The sequence below is a fragment of the Myotis davidii genome, unplaced genomic scaffold (assembly GCF_000327345.1).
Source record: "Myotis davidii unplaced genomic scaffold, ASM32734v1 scaffold450, whole genome shotgun sequence".
NCBI lineage: Eukaryota > Metazoa > Chordata > Mammalia > Chiroptera > Vespertilionidae > Myotis > Myotis davidii.
In genome coordinates, this window is record NW_006282385.1 from 251,902 (window position 1) to 267,441 (window position 15,540).

At 44.6% G+C, this 15,540-nt stretch overlaps 1 protein-coding gene across 1 annotated transcript in view; it reads left to right on the forward strand.

The window, feature by feature from the left end:
• Positions 1–12,550, forward strand: part of LOC102761713 (ras-related protein Rab-4A-like) — a 114,535-nt gene extending 101,985 nt beyond the window's left edge. The window contains 1 exon segment of the mRNA XM_015559084.1: positions 12,404–12,550. Coding sequence (XP_015414570.1) covers positions 12,404–12,550 — 147 coding nt within the window.
• The last annotated feature ends 2,990 nt before the right edge of the window (positions 12,551–15,540 follow it).

The window sequence follows — 15,540 nt, forward strand, 5'->3', positions numbered from 1 at the left end:
TGGCCAGGTGCTTCTCACAAATTCTGGGAAAGCCACAACAAAGTAAAAGGGGAACTTGAAAATTAATCTATACCATAATATTCAGCAGAGAAATTTTGCAACATATGCCCAGAAGGGGATATAACCCCTAGAATCCTCACCACACTGGCTTCCCAGGCTAGCTGGGAAAGCACACCTGTGCCCAAGCTCAGATGTAACTTTGTTTGCCTTGTTTCTTTAATACATTTGCTCACTTTGCTTCTTTAATAAATTGGCTTTATCATAACACAATCATCTGAGTCACTCCTTTGAATTCATTCATACAAGAAGATAAGAATTGAGGAGGGGACAGCTCTCTCTCTTCAACTCCGGAAACTGTCCAATAACACCTCTCTCTGGTGTGTGTGAGAGGTACCTGTAATAATACTATGAGCAGCCCTCGCTGGGTTGGCTCAGTGGATAGAGAGTTGGCTGCAGACTAAAGGTCATGAGTTTGATTCAAGTCAAGGGCACATGCCTGGGTTGTGGGCTGGATCCCCGGTGGGGGCATGCAGAAGGCAGCCAATCAATGATTCTCTCTCATCATTGATGTTTCTATCTTCCTCTCCCTTTCTCTTCCTCTCTAAAATCAATAAAATATATTAATAAATAATAATAATACCATGAGCAAAAGACTTCAAAGACAATGTATTTTGATTTTTTGTAATATAGTCTTTTTAATTTTATTAATTTCCATGTTTTAATATGTCCTTTTTAATGGCACTTTTACATTTTTTTTTTGGTATTTTGTGTATTATGACAAAATCACCTTATGGCCAATTAGTTGTACTTCAAAAATCTTTGGAACAAAGATGTTTAGGGTCAAAACACCCAGAACTGCATTGTTAATATAGCCAAAAGGAGGAGACAAACTGCTATAGACTGAATATGTGTGTCCTCCCCAAATTTGTATGTTGAAATTCTACCTCCCAATGCAATGGTATTAGGAGGTAAGGCCTATGGGAAGTGATTAGTTCATGAAAGTGGAACCCTTATAAATGGAATTAGTGTCTATAAAAGAAGCTCCAGAGATCTCTCTCATCCCTTCCTGGATATGAAGACAAAGAGAGAAGATAGTCATCTGTGACTAGGAAGTAGCCACCAATTCTGCTGTGCTTTGATCTTAAATTTTCTATACTCCAGAACTAGAAGTAAATGTTTGTTGTTTAAGTCACCCAGTTTGTGGTATCTATACTAATAAAAGGGTAATATGCTAATTAGGCCAGGAGACCAGACATCTTCCGGACATCAGACTTCCTTCCAGACAAAGCCACAGTGGTGGGGGCCAAGATTAGGGGAGATCAGGCCGGCAGGGAAGGCCACAAATTGTATAATTCCATTTATATGAAACTAGAGGCCTGATGCACAAAAATTTGTGCACATGGGTGGGTCCCTCAGCCCGGCCTGTGCCCTCTCGCAGTCTGGGGCCCCACGGGGACCCCTTCCCCTGGCTGCTGGCACCAGTTTTCCTCCAGCACCCGGAACCCAGGCCTTTGCTCTTCTCCAGGAGGGGCTGGCGTGGTGGGCGAGGGGCTTAGCTCCTCGCTGCTCACTGCGCGCGGGCCCCTGGGGCATGGCGGAGGCCGGCACGGCGGGCTTTCCTCTTTGCTCTTCGCTTGCCACACCAGCCTTTGCTCACTGCTCCTGCCCATGCCAGCCAGCTTCACTCTGTTGCTTGGCAACTACGTATGCAAATTAACCACCATCTTTCTTGGCAGTTAATTTGCATATCGCCCTGATTAGCCAATGGGAAGTGTAGTGAAAGTACGGTCAATTACCCTTTTTGTCTTTTATTAGATAGGATGTACAGAATAGGCAAATAAATAGAGATAGAAAAATAGATTAGTGGTTGCAAGGAGCAGGAGAACAGCTCTGTTGATAAAAATGTTCTAGAGTTAGATAATGATGGTGATTGTACAACTTTGTGAATGTACTAAAAATCACTTAATGGTGACTTTTAGGTTATGCGAGTCACATCTCAGTAAAAAGGCCAGGAAATTAAATCTTAAGATGCTAATGATAGAATCTAGCAAGTGGTTATATGGCTGCTAATGTTAAAATCTTTTCTTTCTGTGTAATTAAAAATATTGTGAAAAAAATTAGGAGCCAGACTTCCTTGATATTAATCCCTATTCTTTCATGGCCTGGATTTTGACAGATCTTTCTTGCATAGCAGAATTTCAATTTGATAGCAATATAACTCACATACCTCACTTTATGAAACATTCAGGCTGGTGTGGAGATAGATAAACATGGCATAGAAACTACTCTTAGGAAACAACAGGCCCCAGTATCTTAGAATAACAGACACATAAGCACAATAATGCATCATCCACAGCCCAATATTCAAAACTGCAGGAAATGGAAATCAAGTCAAGTACTCTGAACAAGAGGGAGGCTTACTTAATTAATCTCTATATCTAAAAGGCTAATATGCAAAGTGTCCTCTCAGGAGTTCAACCAGGAGACTGGGAGTTCGATTGATTGCTATGATGTGCGCTGAGCACCAGGGGGCAGCACGGAGCAAAGGAAGGCCCTGGAAGGGTTAAGAAGGTGAAATAGAATTTTTGGACTGGAACATGCAGTGTTCCCCTGGGCAGGATGGTTCGTGGGCTCTTTGCCCGTGAAAGTCGAATGAATCCATGGATGAAAGATGGTATAGCAAAGGTGGAAATTCATTGAAGAATAAGTACAGATTCCCATGTGTGGAAGGGGAAAGAATCTCATAGCACAGACTCCCACAGTGGGGAGGGGGAAGAGTCCCACTGAGTTTCTTTTTTTTTTTTTTTTAATATATTTTATTGATTTCTTACAGAGAGGAAGGGAGAGAGATAGAGAGTTAGAAACATCAATGAGAGGGAAACATCGATCAGCTGCCTCCTGCACACCTCCCACTGGGGATGTGCCCGCAAGCCAGGTACATGCCCTTGACCGGAATCGAATCTGGGACCTTTCAGTCCGCAGGCCAACGCTCTATCCACTGAGCCAAACCGGTTTTGGCCACTGAGTTTCTTTTTCCACAGCTTATAAAGTCTGCAGATCTTTGTGCTTTGATATCCCTTCTGATTGGTCACTATTCCCTTAGACTGGTTACTATAGTAACTCTTGAGCTCACTCCTTCCTTATTGTTTTCCTATTCCCTTTGGGCTTTCTTCTTCTCCCTTTGAATGAGGGATTTCCTTCCCTTTATTTTGTAAATATAGACCTGCTGTTTTCAGCTCCCTCATTCTATGGAAATGTACCTTCTGCTGCTCTGCAGCCCTGTGCTTCTTCTGTGGTCCCCTTAATTCCTAAAATTTCCTAAACCTTCTTTTCACCCCTAAAAATTCCCATTTCAAAGGGATGAAAGCAGCTCCAGAGCCCATCATTGGCAGCTCCGAGCTGAACTTTTGCCTTGTTCTATGATTTTAAAATTGTATTTCTTATTAAAATAGGCGTTATTCTCTAAGTGTGATTGGCCTAGCACCTAAAAAAAGTGTGACTCGAATTGGAATGTGGGAGCAAACAGAGAAAGAATGCCTTGCGCTCATAAATTGTATTCTCTTATAGAACAAAAACTGCCCTGGCCAGTTTTCTCAGTGGTTAGAGTATCAGTCCTCCCACTGAAGGGTCTCAGGTTCAATTCCCAGTCAAGCGCATGTTCCTCAGTTGCAGGTTCAATCCCAGGCCCCAGTTGAGACGCATGCAGGAAGAAACCAGTCAATGGGTTTCTCTCACTTTGATGTCTCTCTCTCTCTCTCTTTCTCTCTCTCTCTCTCTCTCTCTCTCCCCTTCCTCCCGCAGAACCACTCTCTAAATATCAATGGATGAGGACTAAAAAGAAAAGAAAAGAAAAGGAACAAGAACTTATTAGGGCATCAATTTCCTGTGAGTTTTCACCATGATATGAGCCTCTCAACAGACATAGAAGACTTGACATGGTTAAGATATCTATCTTATCTAATAAAAGGGTAATATGTAAATTAATTATCACTCCATCGCAAAGATGGCAACACCCATAGCTACAAGATGGCCGCTGAGAGCAGGCAGTGTGAGTGGCCTGGCAGAATGCTTGCTTTATCACTGCAGGGACGAGGCAAGCATTCCGTGCCTGGCTGCAGAGGAAGGGCCTCCTGGCCAGGCCAAGCATGGATGGGAGGAGCAGCCTTGCAGGGCACCTGGCAGGCCTCACAGCCCTTGGTGGGTCAAGGATGGGATGAATCATGGAACCCCAAGTGCAGCCGGCAGCACTGCCAGACAATCGCCTTGCCAGTGCGTACGAAGAGTGGGGTCTATGGCACAGCCCTCCTCTGAGTCTCATGCTGTTACAGAGGCTGGAGGTCCAGGTGATGCAGTTCAGAAACCACACATGCAGGGGAAAACCCATACTGCCTGCTGCCTCACAGTCGCCTTTTGGGGAGGACCCTACCTTTCCTGGCCGCCCAGCTTCTCTTCCCATCTGGGAGGGTCACAGCTCACCTGCCAGGAGTGGGAGCTCTCAGGAGCACCCAGCGTATAGAGGGCCTCTCACTCCTGCTTTCCCCTGCCACTGTGTGTCCACCGGAGAGGCCAGCCTCTCAGGCAGCTCTGCCTACCCACACTGAGTGATTAATAAGACATCAGCCCGGAGGCCTGCACAGCCCATGGCTATGGCCCCCTGTGAACGACCAGCATGCCTGACATACTGGCCCAGGATGCTGGGAGGTCAGGGGTCAAAAGGACCCACATGAAACAGCTGTGGCGAAGGAGCCAGCCTCCTGTCAGCAGGTGGCATGACAGAGGCAGGACACATCCTGGAAATGTACTGTAATAGGCTTGGGAAGTTACAGCCTAGAGCCAGTCTCCTGCCAGTCATTGCTCCTGAGGTGTAGCTGCCAACTCTCTTGATTTTGTGTCCTTTACCCTCCGCACACACATACATGCACATCTGTGATATATCTAGATCTAGATCTAGATTTAGATCTAGATCTAGATATAGATATAATGACACATACATCCTACCTTTTCCCACATACACAGCTCAGACACCTGCAGGGATCACCAAGCATTATTCCATAGGTTCCAGATAGTTGGCATTTCCTACTGAATGGAGTTGGGGGTGGAATTTATGATGTAACTAAACCCATTGCATGCAATGACAGTGGATGTTCTGCCTGGCGGCCTGGCTATCTTGCAGCGCCCTGCTGCAGAGGGCTTCTGGCCAGGGAGGGCAGTTGGGGGCCATGAGGTTGGCAGGGGAGGGCATTTGGGGGTGATCATGCCAGTGGGGGGGAAGTTGGGGGCAAGCAGGCCGGCAATGGGGGGCAGTTGCGGGGAGAACAGGCTGGCAGGCAGAGTGGTTAGGGGCAATGGGGCAGTCAGGCAGGTGAGAGGTTAGGAGCCAGCGGTCCTGGATTGCAAGAGGGTTATTCGACTGCTGGTTTAGGCCAGATCCCACAGGGACATCCCCCAACAGTCGGACATCCCCAGAGGGGTCCCAAATTGGAGAGGGTGCAGGTCAGGCTGAAGGACACCCCCCACCCCCGTGCATGAATTTCATGCACTGGGCCACTAATATCTACAATAATAAAAGACAAAGATGCTAATTGACTGTACTTGAGCTACGCCCAAGTCACACCCACCAGCCAATCAGAGTGCCATATGCAAATTAACCCAACCAAGATAGTGGCTGACAGCCATCGAGCTGGAGCAAGCAGGTGGCTTGGCTGCCCCTGCGATGGAAGAAGCCAAGCTTCCTGCCTGCTCTGGCCAGCTGTGGCCTCCACTCAAGGCAACAAAGTATCAATTATAGAAGATAAATAAATCCCAGATACCCACTTTCAGCCAGCCTCCAGTGGGAGCCTGCAAACAGCCATCAGTCCCTCACCCAGGATGACCACACCCTCATGGGGTGAGGGTCCCTGCTGGGGGGCTTGGCCAGCCTGCAAACAACCATCAGCGCCTCACCCCGACTGGCCAGGGACCCCAGCAGGACCCTCCACCTTGAAGGGGGTGTTGCCAGCCTGAAAATGGCCCTCAGCTCCTCACCCGGACTGGCCAGGCACCCCAGCGGGGACTCCTACCCTGAAGAGGGTGTGGCCAGTCTGAAAACGGCCCTCAGCCCTTCACCCAGGTTGGCCAGACACCCCAACGGGACCCCCACCCTGATCCGGGACACCCTTCAGGGCAAACCAGCCGGCCCCCACCCATGCACCAGACCTCTATCCTATATAGTAAAAGGGTAATATGCAAACTGACCATAACAGCAGAGTGACTGGGAATGACTGGTCACTATGACACACACTGACCACCAGGGGACAGACACTCAATGCAGGAGCTGCCCTCTGGTGGTTGGTGTGCTCCCACAGGGGGAGCTCTGCTCAGCCACAAGCCAGGCTGAAGGCTGCCAGTACAGCAGTGCTGGTGGGAGCCTCTCCCGCCTCCTCAGCAGCACTAAGAATGTGTGACTGCAGCTTAGGCCTGCTCTCCGCTTGCAAGTGGACATCCCCCGAGGGCTCCCAGGCTGCCAGAGGGATGTCTGACTGCCAGCTTAGGCCCAATCCTGCTGGGAGCCGGTCCATCCTTGCTGTTTCAAGGGACCTGGCATATATGGCATACTGTTCTTAATATGTTTACTCGCCTTCTTGGCACTATGTGTTTTAACCAAGGTCACCTCCCCGAGAAAGGTTGTTTCCCCAGGTAGGGATTTTCCCCTGAAGTTAGGGAGGGAATAAAACCCCTTCACTAAGTGCCAGGCGGGTAATTAATCTCTTTAACTATGAACAATCATGCTTAAGCTGCATAATCTTTACTCCCTGGAATGGAGATAAGAAACACCCTAACCTTTGGAATAGAGATTGATAGGATTAGAATCAACTGGTATAAATACAGATGCAACAAGACAACAGGAGACAGACCTCAGAAGACAGTACTTAGGAGACAGAACTTAGAAGACAGAACTTAGAAGACAGAGACAGAGCTTAGAACACAGAGCTTAGAACACAGAACTTAGAAGACAGAACCGAGAGACAGAAGAACTTCGCTGGAGAGAACATGGCAAAAGATCCTGGACAGAACCTGGCTACAGAACTTGGTTGGAGAACCTAGACAGAAGCTGGCTGAAGAACCCGGCTACAGAACCTGGCGACCGAACCTGGCTGGAGAACCTAGCGAGAGAACATGGCTACAGAATGTGGCTGGAGAACCTAGCAAGAAAACATGGACATAGAACTTGGCTGGAGATTGTGGCTAGAGATCCTGGCAAGGCTGCTGATCAACTGAACACTGTCTCCGTGTCATTCCTTCTTCGCCGACTCCGTCCACACCTTTGGGGACCCCTGGACCTGCTGGGGTTGGACCCCGGCACAATCTCCTGGGAAGCGGGCCCAAACCAGCAGGTGGTCATCCCCCGAGGGGTCCCAGACTGCAAGAGGGCACAGGTTGGGCTGAGGGACCACCCTGAGTGCACAAATTTTTGTGACCGGGCCTGTAGTATATATATGAAAGGCTAATATGCTAAGTGTCCATCTGACTGGTGGCTATGATGCCCACTGACCACCAGGGGGCAGATGCTCAATGCAGGAGCTGCGGAACTTCAGTGACTTGACAGCAGTGGTTCTCAGGTGATGCACCCTGAAACCAGAGAGGAGGGAGCCCGATTCTTTGCAGTACTGTGCAATTCCAACTTCAGCCATGCACTGTCAGCCCTGAATCTGGTTTACTGCACACTTGAGTTTGTGTTCCACACCCTGCACGACTGCAACTTTGTAGAGTGCCCTCTTGCACTCTGGGACCCCTCAGAGGATGTTGGAGAGCCGGTTTTAACCCCTATCCCTGCAGCCCAAACTGAGGGACCCTACCTGCCAGAGGGACCCCACCTGCCAGAGGGACCCGCTCACCCTGAAGACGCCCTCCGAGCCACGGCACCACCTCAGGTACAGCCAGCCTGGGAGAGACCGTGGGAGGTTGGCTCCAGGGTGTCTCTGGCCCATCTCACCCTGTCCCACCGTGCCGGACACCTTCTAATTAATTTTTCAATGTGCACAAATCCGTGCACCAGGTCACTAGTATTAATATAAAATTCACGTATCTTGGAGCTCAGGTATGCATGTAATATCATTACTAATGTTGAGGGGTTGAGGGGGGGATTATGGGAGGCAGGAATGGCACCAAGTGTTAAACCCATTTGGTTAGACAGGACCTGGGTTCAGCAACCTCAGTACTAGGGTTCTGTCTAGGAAAGAGTTAGAGCCATGACCCAAACTGTAAGAGAACATTTATTTATGAATTACAGAAGTGGAAGAAGTAATTTGTAGAAGAAATGGGCTTAGGAAACATGGTATAGAGACAAAGGAAGGCCTCTTGGAACTTGGGAGTGAGGAAGGTAAAGGTGACACCCCCAGGGGAATGGCGGAGGCATGCTCCTGGGAGGGAGAGCTCACTGGGTCCTTGGTCCTAGGCTTTTAAGGCCAATAGTTTTTAAGGGAGGCCCTAGGGGAAGATTTTAATAAAGTATTTAGCAGTTTTTCAAGTGTGCCCTTTCAGGGTCTAGGTCTCCACTGATTGATTGGTCAGGGCCAGAGCAGGGGATCAGTATTCAATGTAGCTGGTCCTGAGGTCAGCCATGGCTTTGCTTATCTGGTTTTGCTGCTTTTCTGCTTGAAGCTGAAATACAACTGAGGCCTAAAAGTTATCTCTAGGGAGGAAAGGTCAGGGGGTCCAAATCACATGACCAGCGAGATGCTAGGGGAGGAAAGGTCATGTCAGGGACAAGGTTCCACCTACAATTGTCCTTTGCTTGGCACTCAGGGCTTTCTCCTCGGCCCATTTGCTCTGTTCCTATCTAACTGCCTACCACAATAAGACCCTATAAAGACATCCCTGATATCTTGAATCTAACAATACCCAGAAGTGGCATTCCTCCTGCGTGTTTAATCTCTCCCCATCAGATATGATTGGAATGTGAACTATTTCCTCAGCCATTTTTCAATCCCATCAATGACAACAGTATTCTCTATATTTAGTATTGAGTGCAGACTCTTATTAGAAACACCCAGAAAAGATGAAAACATTAGAAAGAAGAAACATACTTGTATTTGAGGCAAGTTATTGGGTAAAGTTTTGAAAATCTTCACTGGAGGTGATTTTAATGGACAGTGTTGGGATCTAGATAATTCTTTTCCTCTCCCTTTGGATATAGGCAGTTAATTAGACTGATAGCTAGGCTGATGAAGATCAAAAGATCAATATACTCTAGCCAAAAGCTGGATTGGAACATGTAGATTAAATATGCAACTGCGATGAGTTGATCAATACTTCACTGTCGATGTAAACTGACCCTCCCCCACAGAGGCCAGGCCTGCTCTACCACTACCAGGAGCAGGAGAGTAGACTAGGATGAGCCTGTCTGATGCCAGGCTGATCTAAAGTGAGAGCAAACCCAGAAGTTCAGTTTTGTCTCACCAATTCACCATTCCTCTTTTCATAGGAAAGTGTGAGGAAGGGGTTGAGAATTAGAAGTTTTTTGTACATAATGTCCCCTGTTTAATGGAGTAAAAATTTATTTTCATTTTCACAAATATAAGGATCAGAGGTTGTATTTCTCCCCATTAGTTATCAATCTATCCAAAATGATTTCTTATAATAGTGTGCATGCGCATGATATTTTGCAGTTTACAAAGAATTTTCTCATAATTATTTCCTTAGGCCCAAATAAGGTTATTCGGGGATGTAGCAAGTTGGAGGCTTAAAACAGGAATTCTATAAATAACTATAAGCCTTGTAACACTAAGATCTATATATAGATTCCCATGACACTAGTGTTACAAGGTTTGAGATTAAAGTAAATGTCACTCCCTGGCTGGTTTGGCTCAGTGGATAGAGCATCAGCCTGTGGACTGAAAGGTCCCAGGTTCGATTCCAGTCAAGGGCACATGCCGGGGTTGTGGGCTTGATCCCCGGTTAGGGGCGTGCAAGAGGCAGCCGATCAATGATTCTCTCTCATTGTTGATGTTTCTATCTCCCTTCCTCTCTGAAATCAATAAATATATATTTTTTAAAAATGTCACATTTGCAATAACATTTCAGACCCATTTTACTTTAGTTTAGGATAATGTAGTCCAAAAATAAAAAAGGCATTAAAAAGTAGAGGGTGGAAAATAAGTGGAATTAGATAGGTACAAAACGACAAATGAATCATCTTCATCTTCTACTTTCTTCTCTTTCATTAGCATCAATATTCACCCTGATCAGAACCTAATCTGACAAGTTCTGACAAGTATATACCTCTACTTTATCACTCATACATTACCTCCTACTCAATGCCTACCACCACAGGTTTAGTTTCACCTGCATTCCCTCTCCTCTCACAACTGCCAGCTAACTGATTTTATTAGATCCAGAATTTGCCTTTTCTTCTCCATTTTTTGCTCTACAGATACAATAACCTTTCAAAAATATAAATCTGATCACCACCTCTCCTCACCCTCAGTGGAAGATACCATTAATGAGGTAAACCCACAGCCATCTCAATTCCCTTTATTCTTAACACTCCCAACTAACAAGACAGTTGAGTTTCCTCAGCTCCCTTGCACCTAGTGATAGTCATAAGAAATTTTGTTGAGTAGCTTCTAGGAAAGTTTTACTTTTTAATAAAAGGGATCTATGAGTTAAATCCTCCCATAGCAGCCAGCACTAGCTCTGAGATAGTTAGGAGTACTATTCTCTTGTTCTGGAATGTCCTAATGGAAATAGCATGGTATTTTTATCCCCTTATAAGTACCCTTTCCTTCTCCTACAATCTCTTACTGATTTAGACACCACACTTCCCTCCACAGTTGACTTTTTTGGCTCGGCAGATGTACCTTTTACCCACATAGCCTTTAAGAACAGCATTTATGCTCGTGGATGCTCATGGCCCCACCTCCAGGAAGAAGTCAGAGTATTTTATTTTTAAAACATTTTCTCCAACTTTATTGAGATATAATTGACATATAACATTGTGTAAGTTTAAGATGTGCAATGTGATGATTTGATGTATGTATTCATTGCAAAATGTTTACCCCAAAGAGGTTAGTTAATACATCCATCCCCTCATATAATTACAAGTTTTTTTGGAGGAGAGTGAGAACTTTTAAGATATCTTAGCAACTTTTAAATATACAATTCGGTATTGTTAACTAAAATCACCATGCTGTACATTTCATCCCAGAACTTATTCATCTTACAACTGGAAGTTTGTATCCTTTGACTACCCTTCACCTATTTCCCCAACACCACCAGCCCCTCCGAGGCCACCCACGGCAATCATCAACCTACTCTCTCTTTCTGAGTTTGTTTTTTATTAAGATTCCACATGTAAATGGAATCTTATTCCATTTCATGCATATTGTCACAAATGGCATGAATCTTTTCATGAATGAATAATATTCCATTGCATATATTTACCACATCTTCCTCATCCATTCAGCCATTGGTGAACACTTAGGTTGTTTCCATATCTTGTCTATTATAAATAATCCTGCAATTAACATTTTCCAAGAGAGTAATTTGCTGGATCATATGGCAATTTTATTTTTAATTTTTTAATACACTGCCGTGCTGTTTTTCATGATAGTTGTACCAATTTATATTCTCATCAACAGTGCACACAGATTCCCTTTTCTCCACATCCTCCCCAGCACTTACTCTCTCTGATCTTTTTGGCACTTGTCATTCTGACAGGTGTGAGGTGATATCTCACTGTGATTTTGATTTGTATTTCCCTGATGACTAATCAATGTTGAGCACCTTTTCATGTATCTTGGTTGACCAGCTGTATGTCTTCTTGGGTAAAATTTCTGTTGAGATCCTCTATTCCCACCAAGTTCCCAGTGTTGTATTATAAATCAGTGAGGCGCCTTAATGAACCAATTAATTAGGAGTCTTTATTTGCATGGGCCCAGAGGGAGGTGTTTCCCAAATCTCTGAGCAAACATGTCGAGGAAGTTATCTCTATTTATACCTTTTTGAGCCCTTTGTTTGCAGATTTTACAAAGAGCTCTGTGTAGGTTATTGTTACAGACAGTTTGTAACCAATACTTGGTATAAGAATATGGGAATTATTATCAGTATCAGTATTAGCCTGTTACGTCAGATGGCTAGCTTGCAAGGTCAGACAGCTAAATTTTTATCTTTTTCTATTATTCAAACTAAAACAGTTATTTTCCAGAATAAGGGACTATCTAAATATAATAGAGTTGACCTACAGAATAAGAGACTGTCTAAGAATAACAGAGCAGTTCAAACAGTAGTTTTCTAAAGGAGGAATTGCTATGCTTCACCAGGACAGATGAGGCCCCCAGGCTCTTCTCTGGCACTGTTGCAAAGAAGAAAATGGTCCCTCAAGATCTGGTTGCTATAAGCCTCAATCCTTTTCTGTCTCTATTAGATCCCCAGTGATCAAGTCCTGAACATTTCTCCAGTGATCGCTGTGAAGAAAGACCTGAGTGGGCCTTCTGGGAAGTGTCTCGCAACACTGCAGGAGCTAGTTGTACATCGACCTTGTGTGCTCTTTTTCCCACTGGAGAAACTGTAGCCCAGGGGACCCTCTCATTTCCAGGAGATGGGAGGGGAGGGGAGGTGTGGCCAGAGTATAGTGGCTCCTCTTACCTTTTTATGGAGTACTCCTGGGTCTCTGTGTTGTGCGTTAGCCTCATCCTCAGTATTCTGGGATTTTCTCAATGGTGGCTTATCTATGCATAGGTGCTAGCTTATCTTCTTGTGAGAGACACTGAATTCTGGAATAAACTGTTACCAACTTCTCAATGTCTGTTCCAAATGTCATAGTATTTGAAAAGTAAAGGAACATAAGACTATCCCCTGCTGCTTAGAAATGAAATCTTTATATAATCTTTATTGTTGAAAGTATTACAGATGTCCAACCATATTTACAGTTAACCCAAATTTGGTTGCATAGGATGAAGTTATGACTTATCCAAAAGTACCTTTGGGAATATAAATTGTCAAAAGTAACAACATGAATATTATATTACCTTTCTAAAGCAATTTTAAACCCAAGCCTGGTATCACCAGATCAGCAATATAGAAAAAGTTGTGCTTTAGCCTCATCCCTTTCTGATGGGAAATTTATAAAGAACTATAAGTACATTCTCGCCATTCATGATTCCTAGCTCCAGATTTTAGAAATAGTTTCAGTGTGGTCCTAGTTTTACTTCCCTTCATAGCCAATCTTTTGAATAACTAAATTCAACATTTATGTTTTCTTTCAACATCTTCTGAAAAACAAGGGTTTCAAACACCATTCCAATTTTTCAATGAAACCACTGTTGTGCGAGTGAAAAGGAATGCAACATTATTTATTTTTCTTTGTTCATTTCTGTATATTGGTAGAAGGAAAACCTATCTTATTCAGAAGAAACATACCCAACTGAGCCAAACTGATGGATAATTTGCTCTTCCAGATCTTTAGTTGTATTCTCCAATGTTGCTTCTGTTACAGGATGAACAAACCCATTATAGAGTGTTGGGGTCCAGCCGCAGCAGGTCCAGGGGTCCCCAAAGGTGTGGACGGAGTCGGCGAAGAAGGAATGACACGGAGACAGCGTTCAGTTGATCAGCAGCCTAGCCAGGATCTCCAGCCAAGTTCTGGTCCATGTCTCCAGCCAGGTTCTGTCCAGGTTCTCCAGCCAGGTTCTGTCCAGGTTCTGTTGCCAGGTGTGATTAATTACCAGCCTGGCACTTAGGTAAGAGGTTTTATTCCCTCCCTAACTTCAGGGGAAAATCCCTACCTGGGGAAACAACCTTTCTAGGAGAGGTGACCTTGGTTAAAACACATAGTGCCAAGAAGGTGAGCAAATATATTAAGAACAGTATGCCATATATGCCAGGTCCCTTGAAACAGCAAGGATGGACCAGCTCCCGGCAATAGAGTAGTTTTAACACCAGTTGAAACCCACTTGTAGCCTCCTGGGACTGCCAGTAATGGGAGAATCAGTCCACTTGCCAGCTATGCACAGGGCCTTGCCCTCAATCAAACTTATTCAAGGCTTTTCTTTCTTTTAGACCAGGGGTAGGGAATGTCCAGCCTGCAGATAGTACAAGGCCCACAAAATCATTTGGTCTGGCCCTGCCAAAGCATTAGGAAAGAGTTAATTAAATGTTCAATCAAATATAGCAGCCTAATTTTTAAGTTGCTAATTTTGTATGTCCTGCGAATAATGTTATAAATACCCAAATGGACCTTGGCATAAAAAAAGGTTTCCCACTCTTGTTTTAGACAAAGATGTAGTTTCTGTTCACATGAATCGGTAGATACAAAGGTAATGTGTCATCTGTAAGCCCATTAGTGCATGACTTAAGTTTCTTCATGCTTATTGGTTTCAGGAACCAAGATAGCTTCTTGCTTGGGCTATGACTAAGACAACTGCTTCAGCCTTCTAATCCCCACTCTGAGCCAGCAGCTGAGGATTTTTAATAGACATGACTCACTTTAATTTTCCCTTTGAATTTCTACAGGGAATTATAAAACTGAGCTCCTTATACATGAATATTCTTTCTACTCAGTCACCTAGGTATTATTTGCCTGACTATACGGCAAGGCCACTGGCTGCAGCCATGGAGTTTGTAAGTATCCACATAACTGCCTGTAGGTAAGAGATTTATATAAGTCCTATGTTAAATACACATGATCTTAGCCAAAAGGCCAAGAAGCAATAAGTCCTATGTTAAATAGATAATCCCCAGCTCTGCCCCATTGTACAGATTTTTGTTGACTTATTCCTTTAAGGCTTTTCCTCTTCGGGGTGCTGTTGATTTCCATATAGCAACATGGCTTCCAATTCAGGAACTCTAATCAGTAAGCAAAGACAGTGAACCAGGACTTGCCTCAGCTGGGAGAAAATCACAAGGTTCAGAGATGGAGCCAGGAAGATCTTCAGAGGTCTCTATCATTGTCCCTACAGGCAATAAATCAACTTGCTCCTTTATGTGCTGGATACCCCCAGACATCTCCCTTTGGCATGCTCTTGAGTATACCACATCCACTTTATGTAAAAGTCTGCTGAGCTAGCTCTTCTCTGCTGGGCAGTCTCCTTGGCATCACCCAAAGCTTGATCTGTATTACCAGCCTCAAATTAGATGATGCCTTGCCTGGGCAGTGTGGCTCAGTGGTTGAGCATCCACCTCTGAACCAGGAGGTCACAGTTAGATTCCAGTTAGATTCGGATCAGGGCACATACCTGAGCTTCATTCCCCAGTTGGGGTGTGCAGGAGGCAGCCAATTAATGATTATAAATAAATAAATAAATATATATATTTTAAATTAGATGATGTCTTTCTGTGGTGAGGGCAGTATCTGGCCAAGGCCAAGCAACAAGCTAGCAATTGTTTTTCAAATGAGCAGTTTTTGAGTTTAAAACTTTGAGGGGTATCATTGAGTAATGTATTTGATTTTTGTCAAAAGTTGCAGCATGCATATATTGTGCTTGTAGATACTTCTGATATCATCTGAGCAGTTGGTTCATAAGAACAGAATAAAACTACCTGTGCCACTGCCCTTTGTAAAAT